Source organism: Ovis canadensis, chromosome 2 (genome assembly GCF_042477335.2).
Source record: "Ovis canadensis isolate MfBH-ARS-UI-01 breed Bighorn chromosome 2, ARS-UI_OviCan_v2, whole genome shotgun sequence".
In the NCBI taxonomy this organism is placed as follows: Eukaryota; Metazoa; Chordata; class Mammalia; order Artiodactyla; family Bovidae; genus Ovis; species Ovis canadensis.
Genome location: NC_091246.1, coordinates 50,560,814 through 50,588,338, shown reverse-complemented (window position 1 = coordinate 50,588,338; position 27,525 = coordinate 50,560,814). Strand labels below are relative to the sequence as shown.

The following is a 27,525-nucleotide window of genomic DNA, read 5'->3' as shown; positions in this document are numbered from 1 at the left end:
CCCTTTTTCATAAGGACACCAGTCCTATTGAGTTAGGGGCCCACCCTTCTCTGGCATGACCTCACTGAACTTTAATTACATCTGCAACACCCCTCTTTCCAAGTACTGTCACATTCTTACTTGGATCATGGTATTGGGTTACTGAGGTGGGGAGGTTAGAATTTCAACAGAAGAACTTGGAGGGGACACAATTCAATGTTAGGTGAGAGGTGGTGTGGTGCAGTGGAAGCACTGGGGTCCGGTGACAGGGATTCTGAGTCAAGGCCTAAGCCATCCCTCAATTTCTTTGTTGACAAAATGGTTTTAGTTAAAAGACTCAATTTACAGGGTGTGGCACCAGGATTGAATGAGTTCTCAAGTGTGAAAGTGTCCTAGTTATGGAAGTACCAGAGACGGGATCCAGACACGGGTGTCAGTTACCTCTGTGCCATGGGGAATGAGCAGTAGGCGTCTCTAGCAAAGAGGACAGCTGGCAAGTGGCAGACCTGGACCCCCTTTTCCCAGACCCCCTCCCTCCCATTAGTCACTTCCTCTCTGAGCCAGCTCCCTCAGAGGTGAAATGAGAGATCTGGACAAGGAGGTCTCCTTCTGGCCATGAAGTTAGGGGATTCTGTGAAAAGGTGTGGATGCAGTGGCTAGAACAGTGCAGGCTTGGAACACAGCAGATCTGGTTCAAATGGTGATCCTTCTGCCTCTCGGTAGTGTGATTGGTGAGTCCCTCAACCTCTCTAAGGAGAAGGAAATGGCAACCCACTCAAGTACTCTTTCCTGGAAAACCCCATGGGCAGAGGAGCCTGGTAGGCTGCAGTCCATGGGGTCGCTACGAGTCGGACATGACTGAGCGACTTCACTTTCACTTTTCACTTTCATGCATTGGAGAAGGAAATGGCAACCCAGTCCAGTGTTCTTGCCTGGAGAATCCCAGGGACGGAGGAGCCTGGTGGGCTGCCGTCTATGGGGTCGCACAGAGTCGGACACGACTGAAGCGACTTAGCAGCAGCAGCAGCAGCCTCTCTAAACTCAACATCCTCATCTACAAGATGGGAATGAATGCCTGCCACAGAGGTTAAATTATTAATAGGATGTCCTTGGGAATCACTTAATCACAGCTTGGTGTATGGTAGTATAAGTTAGCTATTCAGTTCAGTTCAGTTCAGTCACTCAGTCGTGTCTGACTCTGTGACCCCATGAATTGCAGCACGCCAGGCCACCCTGTCCATCACCAACTCCCGGAGTTCACTCAGACTCACGTCCATCGAGTCAGTGATGCCATCCAGCCATCTCATCCTCTGTCATCCCCTTCTCCTCCTGGCCCCAATCCCTCCCAGCATCAGAGTCTTTTCCAATGAGTCAACTCTTCGCATGAGGTGGCCAAAGTACTGGAGTTTCAGCTTTAGCATCATTCCTTCCAAAGAAATCCCAGGGCTGATCTCCTTCAGAATGGACTGGTTGGATCTCTTTGCCATCCAAGGGACTCTCAAGAGTCTTCTCCCTATTACCAATTAAAATTTTTTTAAAAAAGTTAGCTATTAGCATCAGCTGTTCTTCACGAGGATTGAATGAGATGTTGTAGAAGAGCCTGCATACAGCAGGTGCTCAATGGACCACTGATGTTCACCCTGCTTTTAAGATAGGCCTTGGCAGAATGTCCAGCATGTTTTCCATAAGGATATATGGGGTGGAGAGTTGTACAGAAAATATTTGAACTACTTGAAGAATGAAACAGTTTTCAGGCACTCATAGGCCATTTATAATCATCTATTACTTGTAACTAATGGCCTTGCCAATTACAACAATTACATTTTGTTGAGCCGCATGCCCTCAGGACTTTAACCTTGCACAGTTTATTAGAGAATTAATCCAACTTAATTCAGGATTCCATTATAGTAATTATTATCCTGACAATTCATAAAACATGCCCAGGCCTCCTTGTGAGTGACAAGCATCTACTTGCTCTGAGAATGAATCCAAGAAGGATCTTTCTAAGGTTTTTCTCTTTCCAGTAGGTCAGCACAGAAAGCTCTTTCACAATGTCGTACAGACGAGAACTAGAGAAATACCGCGACCTGGATGAAGATGAAATCCTTGGAGCTCTAACAGAAGAGGAGCTAAGGACCCTGGAAAACGAGCTGGATGAGCTGGACCCTGATGTGAGTAGGCACCGAAAGGGACACATTGTCACACACACAGCACGGTGACTCTTGCCACCTGGGGGAGGGGCAGGCTGACTGCCTGGGGCACCATTTCGCCTTTCCTTCTGTGGCAATACCCCTAGAGTGGTCTCGCCTTTGTGTGTGTGTGTGGGGGGGGGGGGGGGGGGGTGCGTGTGTGTGTGTTGTGCTAGTCATGATTCTCTAAAGTAATAGAACAAATAGTATAGATACATAGATTTAGATATGAAGAAATTTATTCTTGTAAGTAATTGGCTTCCATGATGATTGAGGCTGACAAGTTCCAGGATCTGCAGTTGGCGACCTGGAGACCCAGGACAACTGAAAGTGTTGTTCTAGCCTGAGTCCAAAGGCCTGAGAACCAGGAGAGCTGATGGTATAGTTTCAGTACAATAGCTAGCAGGCTCAAGGCCCAGGAAGAGCCAGTGTTTCAGATCAAGTCCAAAGGCAAGAAAACAAAACAAAAGCAATTACCCAACTCAGAAAGGTCAGGCAGAAAGAAATTCCCTCTTACTGGTAGGAGTTTCAGCCTTTTTGTTGTATATGTATTCAGACCTTCAACTGATTGGATGGGGCCCACCCACCTTAGGGAGGGCCATCTGCTTTACTCAGTCTACCAATTCCGATGTTAATGTCATCTAGAAATACCTTCACAGACATATTCAGAATAATGCTTAGCTAAATGTTTGGGCAGTCTGTGACCCTGTCAAGTTGATGCATAAAATTAATCATCACATGTCCACTTGTGGTCAACTTGGCACCCATACACATCTTTTTAAACCATACTTTTCTCTATATAGGACAATAATAAGGTCATAATTCTGCCTAATGTGATACAAATATCCTGGATACCTGCCAGAAGAAGAAGTAAAGTCCTTGAGTAATGTTTACTTTTCTCCTTGATAGCCTGAAACTTAATACTATGATATAAAATTAACAATACTTAAATGCCACCATATAAAATCAGTACATTCTTTATTACATATTAAGAGAATAATAGAGGAAAGAAAACAAAGATATTTACTTAATGCATACACACATACATAGACTCACACATACGCAAACATGTTCATAAAAATACAGAGGAAATACTCATAACAATATTGTCCTCGTTTGTCTAACTGGTCACGTGGTCATAGCTGGTATTTATAACTGCCTTCTTCTACTACCCATTCCCTGCTCCCTTTGCCTTCAGCAAGCACCTTAGCTGGCTGTGAGTGTTTGCCTGATGGAATGAATCTACTCCCGAAGGGCCTGGACCATTAGTAGTCCTGCCTGGATTGAGTTACTATAGTTTTCCATTGACTTTAATTCCTGGGCCTTGTAATACTGAGAAAGCCCTATAGAAATACAAGGAATCCCTTGTATTTCAGGGGGATGCCCTTCTTTACCACCCTTCTGGAGCAGCAGCCTAATTTTCCCCTCGGTAATCAACACACATCACCCCAGCCAGTACAGAAATTCCCTTTCTGCCTATTCATTCAGAGGCATAAGAAGCCCCCAAAGTGGCAGTTTTAACTTCCAATCCAATGGAATCATTGCTGTGTCTCCTAGTAGAAGTATTCCTCTCTTTGGAACTAAGACCTTGAGGCCAGCAGAGCATAAGGTCACAGGAACAGGAAGCAAAACTTTTGCCAGTGGGTCACTAGGGGTACCAGTTGTGATAGTGAGTGGGTTGTTGTTTTTTAGTCTCAGTCGTGTCTGACTCTTTGCGACCCCGTGAGCTACAGCATGCCAGGCTTCCCTGTGCTTCACCACCTCCTGGAGCTTGCTCAAACTCATGTCTGTTGAGTCAACGATGCCATCCAACCATCTCATCCTCTGTCATCCCCTTCTCCTCCTGCCTTCAATCTTTCATCAGTGTCTTTTCAAATGAGTTGGCTCTTCACATCAGGTGGCCAAAGTATCAGAGCTTCAGCTTCAGCATCAGTCCTTCTGATGAATAATTAGGATGATCTTCTTGCAGTCCAAGGTACTCTCAAGAGTCTTCTCCAACACCACAGTTAAAAAGCACCAATTCTTCAGCATTCAGCCTTCTTTATGGTCCAACTGTCACATCCATACATGACTACTGGAAAAGCCATAGCTTTAACTAGATGGACCTTTGTTGGCAAAATAACGTCTCTGCTTTTTAATATGCTGTCGAGGTTTGTCATAGCTTTTCTTCCAAGGAACAAGCAACTTTTAATTTCATGGCTATAGTCACCATCTTCAGTGATTTTCGGAGCCCGAGAAAATAGTCTGTCACTGTTTCCATTGTTTCCTCATCTATTTGCCATGAAGTGATGGGACCAGATGCCATGATCTTCATTTTTTTGAATGTTGAGTTTTAAGCCAGCTTTTTCACTCTTCTCTTTCACATTCATCAAGAGGCTCTTTAGTTCTTCTTCACTTTCTGCCATAAGGGTGGTGTCATCTACATATCTGAGGTTATTGATATTTCTCCCAGCTTGTGCTTCATCCATCTTGGCATTTCGTATGATGTACTCTGCATAGAAGTTAAGTCAACAGGGTGACAATATACAGCCTTGATGTACTCCTTTCCCAGTTTGGAACCAGTCCATTGTTCCATGTCTGGTTCTGACTGTTGCTTCTTGACCTGCATACAGGTTTCTTAGGAGGCAGGTAAAGTGGTCTGGTATTCCCATCTCTAAGAATTTTCTAGTTTGTTGTGATCCACACAGTCAAAGTCTTAGGTGTAGTCAGTGAAGCAGAAGTAGATGTTTTTCTGAAATTCTCTTGCTTTTTCTATGATCCAGAGGATGTTGGCAATTTCTGGATCCCTGTGCCAACCCTTGACTCCTGGACCCGTGAGTCCTGGTCATGGAGAAGCAGCACCACATACTGGACACTGAATCAGAGCATGTTCAGACTCAGAGCGACCCTTGCCCCAGCCCTGCAGGGTTTCGCCACCTGGCTGCACTGTAGCTGAGTTTTCAAAAGCCCTATCCACCATTCCATTAAGCCAGCTGCTTCAGGACGGTAGGGAATGTCTGTCATGGAATGACTTAACTGAGAAGTGAAGGGCTTCCCTGGTGGCTCAGATGGTTAAGAATCTGCATGCAGCGTGGGAGACATGATTTCGACCCCTGGTTTGGGAAGATAACCTGGAGAAGGGCATGGCAACCCACTCTGATATTCTTGCCTGGAGTATTCCATGGATAGAGGAGCCTGGCAGGCTGTAGTCCATGGGGTCGCAGAGAGTCAGACACAACTAAACAACTAATATACAAAGATCTACTTCCACTGGTTTGATGTCTTTATCTTTGCGTTTCATAAGTAGTACATATAAATGTGTTTAAGCTCAGAATTTGCCTCTGCAGCCAGGTTATGGCATCCCAAGACAGGAAGCTCACTGGTCACATCTGTGGTTTGGCCAGTCACCACAGAGCTGTGACAGAACCAAGGGAGGGACTCCAAGGTGGCCTGCTATACTATCGTTGTATCTGTATATCCTTGGCACCCCGGCTGATGACCAGTTCAGAGAAGGTACAGAATGAATATTACTGAATTAAGTAAATTTTCCATTTGATATATTTTTATTAAAAATGGGATATTTCATGTCTCTTTTTTAAAAAAGCTGTCACTCTTCAAACCTAGTTTAACAGTGATCCATACAGTAAATACTATTGTACCATTTCACTAACCCTCCAGTAGCCACAGCTCGTGTACAGGGAGTGTAGGTTAGCAGAGAAGATGCAAGACAAGAGGTTAGATGTTCCAGGGGCAACCCTGGCTGTGTCTCTCACATTCACATCACCTTGAGCCAGTTGCTGTCCTTTCAGACCTTATTGGCCCAGTCCATGGAATGATGGAGACTCATTGGCCCCATTCAGTACTGTTTCCATGAGCTTATAAACTGGTCCTACCTCCAGATTTGATTAAATGTCTTCTTTAAGATAACCCAGAATCTTTGTCTAGGGGTCCTGGGTTTTAGGCCCCACAGAGTGACAAACCCCTCCAGGAATGTATCCTCTGCCCACAACCCCTTGCTCACACCTACACCCAACCAGGAGGAGATGGTCCCCAAGGCGAGGCCACTGGAGTTGACCTCAGGTGCTCAGTCCAGAGGGGAGCGGGCGCAATAAGCCACACCCCAAGTGGGAGCACACAAGGAGCTCAGGGAAAGGATGAATCCTTTCGGTAGGAGGCTTTACAGAGCAGGTGATACTGAAACTGGGCCCTGGATTCTTCTAAGCCATGAATAAAAACAGTTGTATGTTGAGCGAAGGCCACAAGCAGAGGCCCAGGCACAGAGAGCAGTCGGTGGTGGGGAGTGTAGGTGGGGTTCTGGTGGAGGGCTAGCTGAGCCTTGAAGGGGGCTAGACATGGGGGGAGAGGGAGGTGTAAGGCAGGCTAAAGACTATGGACTTCTCTCAGCAGCCCAGGGAGTTCTGAGGACAGAGAGTGAGTGGGTTTGCTGACAGAGATCTTCCCTAAAGATAAGCAAGGGCCCTGCCCTTCTCTGCAACCCTTCCACCATCTTGAAGAATCTTTGCTGCTCCCAGGGTGAAGCACAGATTCCCCAAGAAGCCCCCAAAGCCTTCTGCCTCTGGTTTTCCAGGCTGTTGGAGTTGCCCTGAGTCCCTGGATGGAAATGAGTTAGGATTAGGCTGTGGCTGCAAATTGGATGCATGATGACAAGGTTCAGAGCCAGACATCAGACCTTGGACTAGGCAGATAGAGGAACCCTCTCAGAGTAGAGCCCCTGAGAACTGTTTGAGCCTTAGCTTGGAGCTCCATTTTCCAAACTGGCAAATGACCCCACTCCTAATATCAAAGTATCTGGCCCCAGAAGCAAATTCCCAGGGCCTCTGTGCCCTTACACACCTGAGCCCTTCTTGCAGGTGGTTAACAGGAAGGTATGCCTGCGAACACAGGTGGGATGGAGAGCCTGGGGCACAGAGAGCTGACTGTCTCGCCCTGTATCACAGGACCAGGGCATGGAGACTCAGGTTTCAAGCAGGCCTCAAAGTGTGCCACCTCCCCCTCTGGCAGGAGGAAGGTTCAAATACACTTGAATTTTGGAGTAGGGTTGGCAATCCGAGACCTGGGATCCTCATACCATTGTGGTTTCAAGTGGACATTTTCAAAGACCGCTTTCTCTCTAAGTTCAAGAAAAAGAGAAGAGAAATCAGAGCAAGGATAGGAGATAACCAAGACCAGTGGGGTTTTTGTCTCCACCTCACAATTGGCCCCTCACTGAGGTGCCTCTGTTACCTGATTTGCAAGTCAGGATGGGAGCTTTGAAAAGGTCTAGTGGGGCTCCATTCCTGCTGAGAGCACAAACATTCCAGCTTGAGTTTCACCTGACCTCCACCCATGTTCTGAAATCACAGCACGGGGAGAGGCCAAAGGTATGCAGACCTCAAGAGGCCTCCGGGCCACTGGCCTGGAGGGGACGCAGAGACCAGCAGGTGTCTAGCCCTCCAACTCACAGAGCAGAACCCGAGCCCAGAGAGAGGAGGGAACTTGCACTGGTCACATGTCTGGGCCCACTGTCCTCTCTCTTATATGCTCTACCCCTCCTGTTTTAATTTTAGTTCAACAAGCGCTTAGAGGGCACTTTTTATATGCAGACACTGTTCTTGCATTTTGAAAATATTAATTCATTCAACTGTCATCCTAATCCTGCGGTACAGGCATTATTGTCATCCCATTTTGCAGATGAGAAAACTAAGAGGTCAAGTAACTTGTCCAAGAAACTGCAGTGAGGCGGTGGCAGAACCATGACACAGCTCTGAGTCCACTGAGCCCTGACACTAAAAGGCTTCACTGGAGTCCTCAGGAAGAGAGGTTGAGCCATGCATGTGCTCTGGCTTTATAGTTGGGGAGGGTACTGTGTGAAAGACTGTCCCCTTTTCCTCCTAGAAACAACCTGAGATGCAGAGATCCTTAATCCTGACTCTGCTCCCAACTTAGGCAAGTGCTTTTCCCTCTCTGGATCTCAGTTTCCCAGTCTGCAAAATGGACACAGTTGGCCTAGATGCCCTCTGACACCTCCTCCAGCTCTAAGCATCTCTGATTTTATGCACAGTTCTTCACAGTCTTATGACCTGAATTCAGTTAACAGGTAGTGTTGGAGGGGGTTAGGTTTGCAGTGATGCAACTGTTAAGCCTCAGTGTCATGTGACACAGTAGAGTACGGAGAACTGGAAAGCTGCTTTGTTTGCAGCAGAAGATTCCAAACTTGTGCACAGTAAAAAAAAAAAAAAAAAACAGTCCTCAAAACTTTCTTAGTCTGCGGCCTGGAAAAACTCGAGCTTATCATGAGATTGTTGCACTTGGACTCCCACGGGAGAGGAATGCTCCATGTGCTAAAAGTATCCGCTGTTGACTGATTCCCCAAGTGGACCTGCCCTTTCTTGTCTCTGTGGAGTTAAGTGGATGCCGCTCTGAAGCTGAGCCAGCTGCTCGGCCGTACCAGACGGCGGGGAAAATGGGCAATGTATAGCGATGTTTGAGAATGACAGGTCACACCATGGCTTGAGCAGGGTACAGTGTATGAGTTCTTAGAGCATCAATAGATAGTCAGCATTTACTATGACAGAGCCCTGCATGGATTATCTTCTTTAGTCTTCCGAAAGTTTTGGTTATCAGCCCCATTTTCCTGGTGGCTCACACAGCAAAGAAACTGTCTGCAATACAGGAGACCCAGGTTCAGTCCCTGGGTCAGGAAGGTCCCTGGAGGAGGAAATGGCAACTCACTCCAGTATTCTTGCTGGGAAATTCCATGGACAGAGGAGCCTGACAGGCTACAGTCCATGGGGTCGCAAAGAGTTGGACACAACTGAATGACTAACACACACACACCCATTTTAAAGATGGGGAAACTGAGGCTTAGAGCAATGAAGTAGCTTGCCCAGGAATTGGGACTCCAGCCCAGACAGTCAGACACAGTAGCCTGTGCTGTTAACTACCACCTCCAGTGAAGGCATGTGGGATGAGCCTGGAAGGCAAGTTGGAGAACAAAGTTGGGAATTACCAGCAAATTATTTTTTCTAATTCAGTTTCTTTTGAAGTCGTTGCATTATTTTCACATAAATACAAATCTTAAAAAAAGAAAAAAAAAAAAAACAAGAACTACCAGCCTAAAAAATTTAACTATACATGTTACTTGTTAATGAGGCTTTGAGGAAAAGGAGTAATATTTTTTAGTGTCTCAGTAAGAGGATCAAAATATTTGCATGAAAGAAGGCAGAGATAATCCCAGACTTATAAAGAAATTGGATCCTTCAAATTGATTCTGAAGTCTGCAGCTGGGAATCTGTGACACATTATAAAAACAACAGTAGAAAACAACAGGCCCCTGCCAGCAACAATAATTTTAACACTACAACGATTCTCTGTTGAGATCATCTTACGTGTCAGGTGCTGGCCTGTGTTTTATAGGCCTTGTCTCATAAAATCTCCATGAGGATTCTGTGGGATTGATCCTTGCAGGTTGGGGTTAAAACCACCCTAAGAAAAGGAAACGGATGCCCGAAATCACACAGCCGGTAGGCGACAGACCTGCCTCCCCCAGCCCATAAAGTGTTAAGAATTCTGGGACCATGAATTGCAGGGAGAAATGACGGAGGAGAAAACCTCTAGAACTGTAGGATCTCAGAATTAGAGGGACCCTTAGGGATGATCTAAGCCCCACCTCAGTCCCTGCCTGTATGAACACAGCATGGGTAAAAGAAACCCTGGTTTACAGAGTTTCTCCTGCACACATGTCATTCACCTGGTGCTTTCTGTGTCTCATCGAATCATTACTCCTGAGGTTAGGAGTGTTACCGCCACTTTGGTGATGAGAAATCAATATGACAACAGCAGCCTGAAACCCAGGGAAGGGAAGGGGCTTGTTCAGGGTCACACTGCAAATCAGCCACTGCACCGGGACAGAATCCTGGGACTTCTGATCACACTGCATGACTTCCAACCACAGTCCACAAAATCATAAACCCTCCCTATTTGTGGCCCGCATCCTATCCCATAAACCAGAAGACACTCTTGGCCATGCAGGAAGCGGCCATGTCTGGTCCACAGGGCTGTGGTTCTCCCTTGTAACACAAGCCGGCAGATTCACAAGCCCAGGACAGAAGTAAACAGTTGAAATGGAAAGAAATCTCTGCTCTAAAAATAGGCACACATCCTTAGAAACACTGCCGGCCGTGCACGGAGCCAAGGGTGGGCCTGGCGGGGTCAGGGCGAGTGAGGCCACGTGTCGGTGTGTCCCCAGCCCACCCTCGGTCTTCTGGCACCCTGACCACCTCCCCACCCCGCTCTGCACCCCGCCACCTTCCTCCAGGTAGGCCTCCAGAATCCCCTCCTCCTCGCTTCTGCTTCTGGGTGACTTCTCGGATCTGGAACCCTTTATTCTCAAGTCAGAATCCTCCCATTTCTCAAGGCCCAACCTCTCCACCCCTCCCTTGGGAACCCTTCCTGACCCTCCCCCTCTAAGCTCCCAGTGAAGCACCTGCCCCACCAAAGACGGCCCCACTGAGCCATTTCCCTTTTCATTTTGATGTTTTTGATAGAAAATATGTTAAACATATAGTAAGGTACAGAATACGCCTGTGTTCCCATTATCCAAATTTAACAAATATAAAAATGTTGCTTTTTTTGATTCAGATTCCCCTTAAAGAAAAGTCATGGTAAAGTTTTAACCCTGCCTTCCCACTCCCCCAGTTTCTTCCCCATCTCTCTCACTCCCTCACTTTCTACTCAAGAGGCAGCAGACAAGCCCCCACAACATCAGGTAGGTAATATAATGAAGGAAGGAAGCTGGGCCAGTTTTCTCGAGGCACATGGCCATCTTGGGTCGTTTCTTTCTTTTCTGCTCTTGAAAAGAGAGATGGACGTAAGAAAGTTTTCATTTACCACTTCACCCTCAAGGAATAAAAGCAACAGAGCCAATGACTGTTAACTGTTTGTTGACCTCTGTGTCAGAGACAGTAGGGAGTGGTGGGGACTGAGGCAGACGGGAGAGTTTGCGTTTGGCTAGAGGGCACCTGCTATTCCACTCTACCAGATGCTCTCCAGTACGGTCCCATCATCTAAGTTTGCAAGAAAGGCTGGACATCTGAATTTTTATGTGCAAGTTTCCTATCTGAAAGTGTTGGCCAGCTCATTCAAATATACAGACAAAAGCAACCAAGTTTTGGCATTTGATTGGACTTTAGACCTCCCAGTTTCCAATTTTGACTGTTCACATGACAGATGGAAAAGTACCTAGCCCAGTGTCTGGAACATAATAGGTGCTTAATACATGTTTATTGAACATGCATATATGACTTGCCCACTGGAATCTAGGGTTTTTGCAATTTAGAGCCGCATTGTACCACCACAGACACAGGGCAGCCAGGTACAGTTGTACAAGTTGTGCACTGCGTAGCTCCAGGAACCACTGTTCATACAAACCAGAGAACATATAGTGCCCTTGGAGCTGTGCAGCGCACAGTCTGCACAGTCAGATGCTGCTGCGCTCACAGGGCTTCCCCATAATGCGGTGTCTTTTCAGTTGAATGGAAGTGAACAGTTATGCCCTGTGGTGACAAAACTGATTGCCATAATCTGCTTCTAATATAGAGTTCAAACCTTTATTCTGAAGTTTCAAAAGATGATTTTTGACCATTTTACAGAAAGGGGATTCAAGGTCCAAGAGCACCAGTGCCCTGTGTGTGGCCTCAAAGGCCTGGGATGAGAACCCAGGTTGTCAGTTAGAATGCAGTTTGTCTATAAGTAATAGAGATTCAAAATAACATAACTGAAGCAGTGGTAGCTCAGTCAGTAAAGAATTTGCTTGCATTGCAGGAGACCTGGATTTGATCCCTGGGTCTGGAATATCCCCTGGAGGAGGAAATGGCAACCCACTCCAGTATTCTTGCCTGGAAAATCCTATGGACAGAGGAGCCTGGTAGGCTACAACCCATGGGCTTGCAAGAGTTGGACACAACTTAAGAGACTAAACCACCACCAAGCAGTGTTTTATTCATCTCTCAAGTAAGTCCAGAGGTGGGAAGTCTAGGCCAGATACAGAGCTTAGCTCCCCAGACTTCCCAGAGTCCCAAGGATCATTCAGCTCATCTTCCTTCCATTGCTAAGGTGTAGCCCCATTCTCATGGTCCAAAGAGCTGGCCATAATCACTGCAGTCCAGACATTAGAATAGAGGGAAAGGGTGGGAGGTGGGGAGAAAAGGAAAAAAGGCCATTTTTCAAGTATCTTTTAAGGAAAGTTACTGGAAATCGCCACTGGACATTCTCATACTGTGATTCAACCTAGCCACAAGGGAGCCTGGGAAATGTAGTCTTTTACCGTGGTGGCCATTGTGCAGCCAAGCGTGGAGTGCTTTTATTACTGGAGAGGGGAGACATGATATTGGGGACTATTTGAAGTCTGTCGCTCTGAGTTTGCCAGTTTTATGGCCTGATGTTCTGCTCTGCCGAAAGTTCCGAGGGGGAGATGGAGGAGCTGATAGGAATTTAACCAAATCCAGATCCCTGAAGGAAACATTACAAAGGTCTTACTCTCTAGTTCAGCATTTCCCAAAATCTCCATCAGTAAATTCTGGTCCCATGGTGGGCACCCCAACTCTAGCACCTTTCATAATGTTTCCCCTTCCCCAGAGCTGCATGGGGCAGCAGTTGGGTAGACCAGCAAACATCTCAGGGTAGCAGGTGTGATGCTGACCTGAAGGGCGTCTAAGAAATACCATCTTTTCCCTGCTGGAGCATCAGTGCTGTGTGATTCTGGACAATTCAAAACACATAGCACCTATTACTTGGGATTGGGCAGAGAAGACTAGGATATATCTCAGCTGGCCTTCGAGGGGCATTTAGTCTCTTTGGGGAGAGGGATATGGCATAAATGTGCTCCAAGACAAATTAGAAGGAGCATTATATAAGAACTGGCAAGATGCCTCCGGGTGGTTGGAAAGAGAATCACCAGATCGGTGTGGGGAGCACTGCAAAGGCTGGACAGGGTGCCCAAGAGAAGGGCTTTGAGGGATGAATGCAGTGGGGGAGGAGGGGTGGAATTCCAGGCAGAGGGCATAGCTTGAGTGATGCCCTGGCAGGGTGATGGTGTGGGGCGAGGCTGCGGAATGCGGAGCAGCCTGGAGTGGCTGGAACATGGAATACTTCAGCGAGAAGATGGGGAGGCTGGAGTTCGTTGAGGTCAAATCAGGAAAAAGCTCTCCATGCCAGGCTGATGAATTTGATAATGATTCTGTGGGTTAGTGGAGGTGCTGAGTATCTGTGACTGTGCTGGGGAGTGAGCTGGTCAGCTACACAAGTGGGTGCGGTACACAAGCCAGCCAGGTCAGGTACACAAGCCAGCCTGAGGCTACCCTGATGCTCTCAGCAGGAAATACCATGGCTTGAACTAGGCTGGTGCCTGCGGGACAAAGATGATTCTGAACCCTGTAGCCTCAGGCTCCTTCCCCTGACAAGTCAGGCGCTCTTATTCTGCCAAGCCTCTGTGTTGTGCTTTCTGTCCCCTGGTAACCTCCCTCTTCTCTCTCTTCACCTGGCTGTTTCCTGCCTGTGCCCTGGGACTCATTCAGCTCAGGAACCACCTCCTGCAGGAAGCCCCAGGTGAAGGAAGCTGCTCACACTTGTGTGTGTTGCCCCATCTGAGAGCCCCTGTGGAGTGTGATCACTCATTCATTGTCTCAGGATGCCCAGTGTCCCCCAACAGCAGGGAAATGCAACATCTTCCTTGAACGTGAGGCAGAAAAGGAGGATAAGGAGAACACCAGGAGGGACAGGTTTGGCCCTGCCTTGTGTCATGAGATACGCTGTGAAGAATCAGGTTGTATATATGCTGAACCACCAGTCTGAAGACAGCCATACTGATCCTTGAGATACTAGTCATGTACATGTCACCTGTATATCAGCTCAGCCTTCCTGGATGTGTGACTAACGAGGTGTGTGACTTTGGGCAAGTGACTTCAGTTTCCCATGCCTCAGTTTACCCAACTGGAGATGAGAGAGTTGGCTCAGGGGCTCTCTTCCAGGCTTTGCAGCTCTGAGCTGCCAACCTGAGATCCTTTTAACACATTGAGTGTGTGTGTGCATGTGGATGCATGCACATATGTGTTGCCTGTGTGTGTATACATGGTGCACATGTACTCTGCTAACCAACCTGCAGTGGCTGTAGCCGAGATGGCTCCTCATGTAGCCCCAACTATCTATAGCAGTGATAATTGTGCAGATACTTAATATTTGGCCTTTACTGCACCTGTTCACAGGGTGTTAGAGCTCCTAACAGTGCAGTTGAGGATTTGTCAAAGTTTCCATCATCCTTTGGGCAGCTGGATTCCAGAGCTTGGGTGAGAAAACTAAATAAAGATACTAACCTATCAAGCTGTACATCCAGCTTTTAAATTTACAACATTTAAAAGAAAATCGCCATTTAAAAAACTACAACCAGGAAAGTACAGGAAGAGATTGCTTAGTTTTACCTCTTATGATTATTAAAAACAATTTTTTAAACCTCTGGATTAAAAAAAAAAAAGATGTATCTGCCTCTTTCTTCCTCTAGCCCAGAGCCTGAAATGAGCAAGATATTCAGCAAACATTTGAGGGATAAATGAATGAGTATCTTAACTTCCTCTGTCTGGAATTTCAGTCTGATAGGAACTCAGATCAGACATGGCAAAATGGCAACCTGTGGGCTAAGACTGGCCTCCAGCTGTGTTTTATTTGGTCTGAACATTGTTTTTAAAATATTTGGATCATGTGTCAATATTTAAAAATCAAGAACTTTCACATAAAGATCAGCAGATCTAATAACACCACCACGGCAATTCTTAGCTAGAGCTGGGTAATGTGGAGGCATTGAAATCTCCAGTGTGCCACAGTCCTCCTCGCTCCCAAGTGTGAAACAGCTATAATTTTATATTTTGGCTAGATCAAAGAGTACCTAGAAATTCTTCCTCCTTAAAACCAACACTAGGGACTGCCCTGGCAGTCCAGTGGTTAAGATGCTCTGCTTTCAATTCAAGGGATGCAGGTTTGACCCTTGGTCCGGGAGCTAAGATCCCACATGCCACATGGCTTGGCCAAATTAAAAAAACAAAACAAAACAAAACAACACCACCAACTTTCCTGTTTGGAGATAACAGAGACATTACCCACTGCCCTCCTCACATGAGTAAATTTCTAATTGTAAGTAAGGACCTTGAAGGCATGCTCAGAGTCGTATACCCCAACGCTATCTCCCAAAGCAAATCTCACCCTAATCCACTGGTCTTCGGAGTGAAGATGTGTGTACGTGTGATGTGTGCATGTAGATACGGATTCCCTCATGCAGAAGTGACATCTGTCCTGGAGAAGCAGACAGCTGCCTCCCTTTGAACTAACTGTAAAGAAAGCACATGCCCAGCAAGTTTATGCTGTGCAGACGTTAAGATTAGGAAAACGAGACTTAAGTGCCTTAAAGGGTTAGATGCTTCCACTTACCCACAGGCACCATGGACGCATATGACTTTTACAGCAATGTAGAGGCTAGTTATCAACTATTCTTTGCTATTCAGTAAAGTGGACCCCACTTTAGCATCTTGATTAACCTTAAAAGCTAAAATAATTCATTCTTTTGCATACATGCTGTAATTGAGACTTTTCTCTCCTTTTAGCCTGCTTTCCCTGTTTACTCAGTTACTCCAGATTACGGCGTCCCTGGTCGGGCCCTGGCCCTGTGTCTTAGCACACTACCTGGCTTTGTAATACTCACCCTATAAGTGTTTGTGAAATGAGGAAGGAATTTAAGAAAAGATACATTTCTACACAAACATGTTTAGCAAATATTCTCCTGGTTAAAGGTGATGACAAAATGTTGTGGAAACTCTTTCTTTACCAATTAAATGGCTGGGTCTGAGAGTCAGTTTTAGGTTCTAATAGTTATAAGAGATCTAAGGCAATATTTTTTAACCCATATAACGCCTCCATGACTAGTTTGCATAATGTGGCTCCTCACTCTTTAAAACAAAACGCCACGTTAAATCTGGCCAGCTCTAGCCTGCCCAGTCTCAGCATCATTTTTGGCCACTGACACACAAAGAGCCTGTGTTCTTAGCATTCTATGGGCACTTAATGTATTGCATTGGCCATTTTTGTAATTTTTCCTTCAGTAACATTAAAAAAAAACCACCTTTTTTGAAATATAATTCTCATGCCATAAAATTCACTGATTTACAGTATACAACTCAGTGTTTCTTAGTATATTCACAGAGATATACAACAATCACTATAGTCAATTTTAGAACATTTTCATCAACCCACTCCAGTACTCTTGCCTGGCAAATCCCATGGACGGAGGAGCCTGGTAGGCTACAGTTCATGGGGTCGCTGGGAGTCGGACACGACTGAGCAACTTCACTTTCACTTTCATGCACTGGAGAAGGAAATGGCAACCCACTCCAGTGTTCTTGCCTGGAGAATCCTGGGGATGGGGGAGCCTGGTGGGCTGCTGTTTATGGGGTCGCACAGAGTTGGACATGACTGAAGCGACTTAGCATCACCTCAGAAAGAATCCTGTTCCTGATAGCTGTCATTTTGCATTTCTCACCATCCTCCTCAGCTCTGGGGCTTCCTTGATAGCTCAGGTGGTAAAGAATCCGCTTGCAATGCAGGAGACCCTTGCAATGCAGGTTCGATTCCTGGATCGGGAAGATCTGCTAGAGAAGGGATAGGCTACCCACTCCAGTATTCTTGAGCTTCTCTTGTGGCTCAGCTGGTAAAGAATCCGCCTGCAGTGTGGGAGACCTGGGTTCCATCCCTGGAGAAGGAAAAGGCTACCCACTCTAGTATTCTAGCCTGGAGAATACTATGGACTGTATAGTTCATAGGGTTGCAAAGAGTTGGACATGACTGAACAGCATTCACTTTACTTCCTGCTCTCTAGGCAACCATTAATCTACTGTCTGTCTCTATAGATTTGATGTTCTGGACAGTGCATATTAGTGGAGTCAGACACTATGTAGTCCTTTGTTACTACTGGCTTCTTTCACTAAATATGATGTTTTCAAGGTTTCACCTATGATGTAGCATGCACCAGCACTTCATTTCTCTTTATTGCAAAACAGTATTCTGTTGTAGGGATATACCACATTTTCTTTATCCACTTGTCATTGATAGAGATTTGAGTTGTTTCTACTTTGGGGCCATTATAACTAAGGTTACTATGAACATTCATGTATAAGTTTTTGTGTGAACGTATTCTTTTATTTCTCTTGGGTTTACCTAGAAGTGGAATTGCTATCTCATAATGATAACTCTGTTTTTAATCTGTTGAGAAACTACCAGACTGTTTTCCAAAGGGGATACACTTTTTACATTTCCCTTCATTGGAAGGACTGATGCTAAAGCTGAAATGCCAATACTTTGGCCACCTCATGCAAAGAGTTGACTCATTGGAAAAGACTCTGATGCTGGGAGGGATTGGGGGCAGGAGGAGAAGGGGACGACAGAGGATGAGATGGCTGGATGGCATCACCAACTTGATAGACATGAATTTGAGTGAACTCTGGGAGTTGGTGATGGACAGGGAGGCCTGGCGTGCTGCGATTCATGGGGTCACAAAGAGTCGGACACGACTGAGTGACTGAACTGAACCACAGTGTATGGATGTTTCAATGTCTTCACAGTCTCACCAACACTTGTTTTTACCCATCTTTTTTATGGGCAAAAGGGTGTGAAGTGTAATAGCTCATTCTGGGTTTGATTTGTGTTTTCTTGTTAATGATGTTGAGAAGCTTTTCATGTGCTTATTTTTTATATCTTCTTTGAAGAAATGTCTATTCAAATCTGTTGCCCACTTTTAAATTCTGTTATTTGTCTTATATTTTAAGTTAAGAGGTCTTTATGTATTCTGCATACTAGATCATTCTCAGATATATGATTTGCAATAACTTTCTACCAAATGGTGGATTGTCTTTTTACCTCTTAGTTTCCTTTGAAGCACAGACATGTTCAATTTTGGTGAAGTCAAATTTATTTTTTCTTTTGTTGCTTTTTGTTTCAGAATCATATCTAAGAAAACCATTGCTTAATCCAGGTCACAGAGATTTATGCCTGTTTTCTTTCAAAAGTTTTATAGTTTTAGCTCTTACATTTAGGTCTCTGATTTATTTTGAGTTAATTTTTGTATATCAGGTGAATTCACATGCTGTTTTTTCTATCATGTGCTGTTTTTGAAAACAAGTTAAAATGATAAACAATCAAGAGTTTAAAAATATGCAACTGGCTATGGTTTTAGTTGAAAATCATGTTATATTTCACTAAACGTACCATTTAATGGAATGAAAATAAACTCCCAACAAGGATAATGCTCCCAGTATCTACTTTAAAGATTCAATAAGCAGAGAATTGTTAGAAAAAGCTTGTTATGTTTTTGTTTTTTAAAAATCAACTGCTTTCAATGAAGATAAATAAAACTACATTTTAACATGCCACATAAGTAATATTTTTAAAACACATGAAAAGCATCTTTACTCCCGTATTGCAATGATATGGGTTTCAGGTTTAACACAGTGGTTCTTAATCAGGGGTGACTTTGCCCCCCACAGGGGACATCTGGGGATGTGTGGAGATATTTTGGTGGTCACAACCTGGAGACGTGCTAGCGGCATGTTAGGCAGAGGACAGAGATGCTGCTAAACAGCAAGGATGCACAGAACGGCTCCCCTGACAAGGAACCATCCAGCCCCAAATCTCTCCTGTGCTGAGGTTGAAAACCCTACTTTTCCCATCCCAGTTTTATTGAGATATAATTGACATACAGCAGTATAGAAGTTTAAGGTGGACAGCATAATGACTTCACTTACATACATCATGAAACGATGACCGCAAGTTTAGTGAACATCCATTATCTCGTGTAGATACCAAAAACCAAAATTTTGAAAAAAGTCGACTTCAAATCACTGGCCTCTATCAGATATATTCAGAAAGAGATGTAAGTTTGCAAACCGCTTTCCCCTCAGTTACAACCTCGTGGGTTTTTACCACCACAATACGATCCTTTCGGAGGCTAGAATGCACCCGAGCACCTCACCACCATCAAAATCCTTCATGGTAACAAGAATCTGTCAGGTCTTCCCTTGTGGGGATCATTGGGAACCACTTGCTTCACATGCTTAATTCATTTTATATTTGTATATATTCATTTTTTGAATTCTAAGACATATTTGGATAACACATCCCCTGTCCAGCCTACATATCTGGGTAGCCTACCTCCTGGAAAAATGTATTTTATCTGATCATAGAGCAGCAACAATAATCAGCGGTAATTTGTGCGCTCATTGTGTCAGGCGCTGTGTGCTAAGCACTCTTCTGCATTATCTGATTGAGTGTTCTCAACAGTTCTGAGAGAGTGGCTATCATTCATGTTTTACAACTGTGGAAATGAAGGAACAATGAGGTTAGTTGACTTGCCCAAGATCACAGTGCTGGAGATATCGTTACTCCAAGTGAGGGCTTACGTCTGGGGTGGGGTCAACTGTGAGGTGCCAGCATGTCACAAAGAATTTGGTTGCTCATCACGGGTAATCACAGTTGGACGTTTGCAGGACAGGTAGGCTGTCCCCTCAGCTGAGCTATAGTAGATGTAGTTACTCTGAGTGGACACACACAGGTAGCCACAGGAAGTCTTATCTCACCTGGGACATGGCTCATCCATGGACCATCATCACATGGAAAATGTCTAAGGACTGCTGCTTAGGGAAAACTGGGGCATCTGTGGCACCACTTACATTCTTGGCGATCACCCACAAACCAATCAAGGCTCAGTTTTCTACCTACTGGCCATTCTTTCATAATGTCCTCTCCAATTCCCAGGTGTCCCTCCTGACTTGTGGCCTAAGTCCATTTGCGTGGACACCACCCCACTCTCTGAGCCCCAGTATATACTGATACTGATGTCTGTACCAGGCCCTGCTCGACCCAGAGTAGGGTTCACACTCAGTGTCCTGATCTCGCACCCACTGCTCTTATGGAAATGGCACAGTGGTAAACTATCCTGTAAAAAATAAATCAGACTGCAGCCAAACAGTAGTATTTGCCTCCCAAGCTTTATCCCCCCATGTGCCAGGCCCAGAGCTCTTGTCATGTGCCAGACAGCATTATCCTCTCAGAGGGGGCATTTAGGAAAGGATTTGGAGTGTGAGTGGGTGACTGAAGAGATGCATGTTCTTACTGAATGGTACAGAGATGGGACATTGAATGGCTCTCTAATTTGTCCAGTGTGGGAGTGCAGCAAGAAATGAGGTGAGACTCTGCTCACATCACCCTTCCTGGGATCCTCCCGACCTCCCTGAATGAACGGGGGCGGGGGAGAGCACTGATCTGACCAGAACATTTCCCTCTTCCCTCAAGTCTGCAGAAGGAGCCTGATTTGAGTTTTAGATTTGCGCAAGTCTTTTTCTGCCCTTGGCCTCAGTTTCCTCCTGAAGGGAGTGCTTGTGCAGTGGCTGCTGATCTCTGAGCATCCTTTCCAGCCATGAGTGTCTTTGAATCTCTGCATTACTGAGTTAAAGTGAAACCCGTGTGATTCAAATCCACCCTGATTAGGAGCCTGCTTTCGTAGTGAGCCCACACCTAGAAGCCTGCCCATGTTTGAAGAAGAAATCACGGGGATTGGTTGACGATATCTTCCTTGAGAGACCCATCTCCAAGGGCAACGTTCAAAATATTTAACAGCCAGCGTGCATGAGCACGACGGTCAGGAGGGTAGGAAGCAGCGGGTAGGGCCAGCTGGGGCCTGCAGCCTGACAGCCTGCCTGGCCCTTCCTGCCATCCTGCCCAGCTTTCTTTGCTTGTTTTGGGGGGCCTGCCTCTTCCTCCCTGATTCTGCATCCAAGGCCCTAACTCAGTCTGCCCCCTCCAGGCTGCTTCTCTCCCCAGCTACTTTCTGCATAGCGCCTGGAAATACCCTCATGCATCCAAACCCTAATGTCATCCTATTTCCCCCTCAGCAGATGCTCTGGCAGTCTGGCCCCTGGTCAGCTGACCCTCCCCCTCATGCCTTTATAAAATATTCCAGACTGGGAACGGGTTTGGTTAAGAGACCTGAGTCCTAGCCGAGCTCGGCCCCTGTCTGCCGTGACCTCATGTGTCTCTCCGTGACCTCGGCGAGTCCCTGCCCCTCCCAGGGTGTTAGTTTCCTTACCTGTGAATGAACAACTTAGATGGCGCTCCCGTGGTTCAGTGAGGAGTTTCTGGAGAAATGCGAGTCTTCGGCAGCTGACTGCTCTCTCTCTTTCTCTCCCTCTTTCTCTCTCTCTCTGCACCCACCCCGCAACCACCACTGTAGAATGCACTGCTGCCCGCGGGCCTGAGGCAGAAGGATCAGACCACCAAGGCGCCCACAGGCCCCTTTAGAAGGGAGGAGCTCTTGGATCACTTGGAAAAGCAAGCAAAGGAGTTTAAGGACCGAGAAGATCTGGTCCCCTACACAGGGGAGAAGCGAGGTACTGGACGATGTTGTGCTTTTGAGTACGTCACCCCTCCATGCATCACTGAGTGCCAGCTGTAAGCCAGGCCCCGTGTCGGGCCAGATGTGACTGGGCCGCCTTACCTTCATCCCTGCCTGGCCCAAAGTTACAGCCCAGCTCCAAAAGCATCAATGTGTGAGGTAGATTTAGCGAAGTTTGGGGCTCAACCAGGCCCGAAACACTTCCCCCTAAGTCCCCTCTAACTAGGGTGTCCTGATTACTCTTCATCCAAACCTGATACAGTCGAAAGGGAAAGAAGGAACTATTAAAATGATATCAGGACATGAGGCCCAGACAAAGTCTGTGCCCTCCAACCAGAAACAAGAGATACCCTCTCCCTACCCTAACTCCCTGCTCTTTCCCCACAGCCCCTCTCTCTGGCAGCTGCAGCTCCCCTTCCTTCATCTGTCCCCCGTGACTCTCTGCCCCAGCCTAAGGCACACCATCCAGAATCGGGGAACAGAGAGGCACCCCGACTACCCAACCCTTCCAGAACTTCCCCTACACTCCAAACCCTCCTCCTGTCCTCTGGGATCGTGCTCATCCTTGCTCACTGCCCTGCTGCCCCCACAGGCCTCTTTCTGTTCCCCAGACACTCCCAGCTTTTGTCCACCTTAGGACCTTTGCACAGATGCCTTCTGCCTGGAATGCAGGTCCTCTGTCTGGCTCCATGCTGTCTTCAGGGCTGGCTCCCCTCTTCTGTAAGAGATGTGATGGTTAGAAGCTTAGACTGGAGCTGGGTCTACTCTGGCTGCAATCTTGGCACTACCCCTTACTAGCTGTGTGAATTTGAGTACATTTGTTTGTTGGCTGCACTGCAAGGCTTGTGGGATATTATTAGTCCCCGACCGGGGATGGAACCTGCACCCCCTGTGGTGGAAGCTCAGAGTCTTAACCACTGGACTGCCAGGGAATTCCCTCAAGTACATTTTTAAACCTGCTGTGCCTCCGTTCCCTCATTTGTGAAATGGGGGTGATGAAAAGAATATTATTACCAGCCTCCTGAGGGTGTTCTAAGGATTGAGTTTATATATATATATATATATATATATCACTTAGCACAGCACCTGGCCCATCATGAATGCAATATCAGTATCAGCTATTATTACCCTCTTGGTCTCAACTGTACTGTCTCCTCTTTCAGGAAAGCCTTTCCTGTCCCTACTGGTTAGCACATTCCATCCATTCAACTCCCCCTCAGTTAGTCTCCATCTCAGAAGCCTTTGTGTGTTCTTCAGAACAATTTATTCACACCGGCCTGTAAGCTCCATGAGGCAGAGAGGTGCTGAATGAATGCTGCTGCTGCTGCTAAGTCACTTCAGTTGTGTCCAACTCTGTGCAACCCCATAGACGGCAGCCCACTAGGCTCCTCTGTTCCTGGGATTCTCCAGGCAAGAACACTGGAGTGGGTTGCCATTTCCTTCGCCAGTGCGTGAAAGTGAAAAGTAATGCGTTCAAATTGATCACATGCATAATGGACCTTGTAGACTTTTTCCTTAGAATATAAGCTCCATGGGTACTAGTACCACACCTGTCTGGTTCATTGTTATATTCCTGTACCTCATAAACCCTAGCACATTGTAGGCACCCAGTAAATAGCTGTTGAATGAAAGCATTAATTCTAATTAATTAATTGGGTAATTCTTTATTTTTTGCCTCTTCCATTGTCATCCCCCCAAGGATGTCAGCATGGTGAGCCAAGGGTCCCTGTCTGTGGCTTTGTCCCTATGTCAACAGAGCAACTGAGCAGGCATGCCCTGTTGTGTTAGCACAATCCAGTACACAGAGTAACTGCCTGATAAATAATAAAATGAAAGAGCAGGGAGGGGTGGATGCAGGGAGGATGTCAAGCCACCCAGTGCTTGCAGTTGGAGCTCAGTCCAGATTTTACCAAAAACTTGGAAGGTCAGGGAAGCCCAGGAGACATCTGGATCACAGAGCTTTAGAAAAATTGTGTGATCTGAGGCATCCTGGAGTGGGAGGCAGGGGAAGGGAGCCTGGACCATAAAGCCTAGGTGTGCCTGGCTGAGAGTATAGGTGCAAGCTTGTTTTAAGCAAGGTACTTGTGCCTTGAAGAGTGATTTCAGGTGCAGCAGGTAAAGATTAAAAAAAATCTCTGGATTTCGAGGGGTCTTAAAACTCCCACTAGCCCACCTACACATCTGAAAACTGGGGAAAGCAAGGCTGTGAGAGTCAAGAACAAGCCTGGATGGACAGTTGGTGAGTCATTGCTGCCATCTGCTCCCTTGTGTAGCCCTCCCCCTCCCAGGGGAGGAGCTGGAGATGAGATGGGGGATGGGGAGGGAATCTGGGCTGCACACCAACCAATCTTGCTGCCCCTTCACAGAATGCTGACCTGGCCCTGAGCCGGGAACAGCTCTCCAGACTCCCAGAGCCTGAGTGCCTTCATCAAAGGCCAGGCTGACCCAAGGAGGGTAGCTATAATTTATTCTATTTTTACAATAATGACAAGCCTAAAAGGTTTATCATCACTAACATCATCGCCACCAGCATCATCGTCATCATAAAATATTTACATGATGATTGTTGGAGTCCATGTATATTGAATAAGTGTGGGTCTCAACAGAGAGAGTGTGGAAGGAGACATTCCAGCTGTAAAAGGCAGACTCAGGGCCATTCAGCCCAGCCCTGCTGAGCACCTGCCCCACACCGGGCCTAGAGGGAGCCTAGGCTGAGGGGAAATCGCATATCAGTCACTATAAGATCTGGCAGGATGTAATAGGGGCCATAAACTGGTACAAAATCTTGAGGAATTTGGATTTTCCTTCACTCTCATTCAAGTGGGGGAATCAGAACAAAGTTCCAAGCAGGTTATTTTCATTATGCAGATTTGGCTCCATGTGCTAGAGAAACAAGTAAAATGAAAGAGACTTAAGATGAATATTTAGTTTTCTTTTACTTAGTAGAGCTGCAGGGTTAGGCATTCCAAGGTTGGTAAGACATCTTTCTTGGGGTTAGGAATCAAGAGCTTTTCCAGTTTTTCATTCTGCCATGCTTGCAATACATCTTTGTCCTCATGGTTCTTTTGGCTGCTGAAGCTCCAGTCAGCATAGCCATATCCCAACTAGTAAGATGAAGGAAGGGAAGAAGTCTGAGCCTTGTGATATCTGAGTCACCACCTCTATGGAGGCACCTGCTACAGTAGTGTAATAAACTAAAGTCTTAAATATTTACTGAATGTTCATCCTAGTCACTGCATCAGCTGTTTTCACAGTTTGTTTTCTTTTTCGCCATTTTTGCCCTTTCCCAGATCCACCTCTGGTGAAAGTTATTATACATCTTCTCCCAGATGATTTTTTGCCTGTTCTGCTTATATAGGAAACTGATCTTTGCTGTAAACATTTTAAGTAATAAAGAAGTAATTCTTTCCACTGAGAGATGGTCCCCTGGTCCTAGTTTAGTGAATATCCTTGTGGACATTTCCCTTTGCACTTCCCATCCCTCTTCATCTGTGGTCCAATTCACTATCATCTGTCATCTAAACTTTTGCAGGAGACTCCTAACCATCAACCATCTCTTGGCTTCCATCCTGGCCCCATTTCAGGTTATTCTCAGTCAATTGCCAAAGTGAGCAGTTTTTTTTATTATTATTATTAAATTCACATAACATTAAGATTAACTATTTTAAAGTGAACAATTCAGTAGCATTTAGTATATACACAATGTTGTGCGACTACCATCTCTATCTAGATCTAAAACATTTTCATCCAAAAGAAAACCCTGTACCCAAGAAGCAGTTATTCTCCATGCCCCCTGTCCCCTACCCCTGGCAATCACCAATCTGTTTCTATAGATTTGCCTATTCTGGATATCTCCCCTAAATTATATCATATAATATGTGACTTTGTGTGTCTGGCTTCTTTCACTTAGAATATTGTTTTCAAGACTCATTCATTCCTTTTTATTACTGAATGATATTCCCCAGTCTGTCCATTTATCCATTGATAAACATTTTGGTAGTTTTTGGCTACTGTGCTTAGTGCTTCTATGAGCATTCCTGTATAAGTATTTGCTTGAATAACTGTTTTCAGTTCTTTGGGGTATATATCTAGGAGTGAAATTGCTAGATCATATGTAATTCTACATTTAATTTTTTGAAGAAGTACCAAACTATTTTCCAAAGCAACGGCACCGTTTCACTTTCCCACCAGCAATATATGAGGGTCAGTTTCTCCACATCCTTGCCAACACTTGTTAGTTTCCATTTTAACTTTTGATTTTTGTTATAGTCATTATCACGATTGTGAGAAGGTCTCTCATTCTCATTCTGATTTGCATTTCCCTAATGACCAAAGTTGTTGAGCATCTTGTCATGTGCTTGTTGCCCATCTGTACAACTGACCCTCCATATCTGTAGGTTCTGTATCATGGATTCAACCAACCATGAATCAGAAATATTGTTTTTAATTCCACAAATTTTAAAAAAGCAAAACTTGAATTTGTCTCACACTTGCAACTATTTACATTGTATTTACATTGTAGTAAGTATAAATAATCTAGAGATGATTTAAAGTATACAGAAGGATGTGTGTATATGCAAATATTATGCCATTTTATATGTGACTCGAGCACCCAATCCCCCTCAGATACCGAGAGGCAATTGTATATCCTCTTTGGAGAAATGTCTATAAGCCCTTTGCGCATTTTTAAATAGGTTGTTTTTCTTTTGGTAGTTGAGTTGTTAAAGTTCTTTATATACTCCGAATACTAAAAGTACATGATTTTTGAATATTTTTCTTCTTCTATATGTTGTCTTTCTACTTTCTTGATGATGCCCTTTGATGCACAAAGGTTTTAAATTTTAAATTCAATTGATCAATTTTTCTCTAGTTGCTTATTCTTTTTTGTCATATCTAGGAATACTTTGCCAGATCTAAGGTCATGAAGATTTATGTTTATGTGCTCATCTAAGAATTTTATAGTTTTAACTATTATACTTCAGTCATCGATCTGTTTCCACTTGGGTTTTTGTGTACGGTGTGAGATAGAGATCCAGCTTTATCTTTTGGCCTATCGATATCCAGTTGTCCCAGAACCATTTCTTGAAGAAACTATTTTTCCCCATTTAATGGATTTGACAAGTTCATCAAAAGTCAGTTTGCTTAAGATGTATGGGTTTATTTCTGGACTCTCAATTCTACCTCATTGTGTTGTATGTCTATTCTTATGTTAGTGCCACATTGCTTAATCTTATAGTAAGTTCTGAAATCAGGAAGTCTGAATCCTCCAACTTTGTTTTTATCAAGATTTTTTGACTGATTGGAGTCCCTTACAATCATATGAATTTGAGGTTTGGCTTTTCTATTTCTGCAAAAAAAAAAAAAAACCATTGAGATTTTGATAAAGATGGCTTTGAAGCTGTGGGTTGTTTGGGGCAGTATTACCATTTTAATATTGCCTTCCAATCTTTAAAATTGGGATTCCTTTTTGCTTGTTTAGGTCTTTTTAAATTTTTTTCAGCAGTGTTTTGTGGGCTTTCCAAGTAGCTCAATAAAAGACTCTGCCTGCCAATGCAGGAGATTGTACAAATCTTTCACCTCTTTGATTAAATTTATTCCTAAGTATTTTGTTCTTTAGGATGCTATTGTAGATGAAATTATTTTTCTAGTTTCCCTTTAAGATTTTTCATTGCTGGTGTATAGAAATACAGTTTAGTTTTGTATGTTAATCTTGTACCCTGTTTTTTTGTGTGTGGAATCTTTAGGGTTTTCTACATATAAGATCATATCATCTGAGAGCAGAGATAAGTTTACTTTTTCCTTTCTAGTCTGCTAAGTCGCTTTAGTCGTGTCTGACTCTGTGCGACCCCATAGATGGCAGCCCACCAGGCTCCCCCATCCCTGGGATTCTCCAGGCAA

The 27,525-nt window shown here is 45.1% G+C and overlaps 1 protein-coding gene across 3 annotated transcripts in view; it reads left to right on the top strand.

Annotated features, from left to right (window-relative positions):
* The window catches only part of TMOD1 (tropomodulin 1), an 89,222-nt gene that overhangs the window by 19,637 nt on the left and 42,060 nt on the right, over positions 1–27,525 (top strand). For 2 of the 3 annotated variants that reach the window (XM_069576116.1, XM_069576119.1), the window contains exons 2-3: positions 2,007–2,150; positions 21,466–21,622. In XM_069576116.1, coding sequence (XP_069432217.1) covers positions 2,031–2,150; positions 21,466–21,622 — 277 coding nt within the window. In that variant the 5' untranslated portion in view covers positions 2,007–2,030. Of the gene's footprint in view, positions 1–2,003; positions 2,151–21,465; positions 21,623–27,525 lie in introns of all 3 variants that reach the window. The other variant, XM_069576117.1, reaches the window with a different exon arrangement.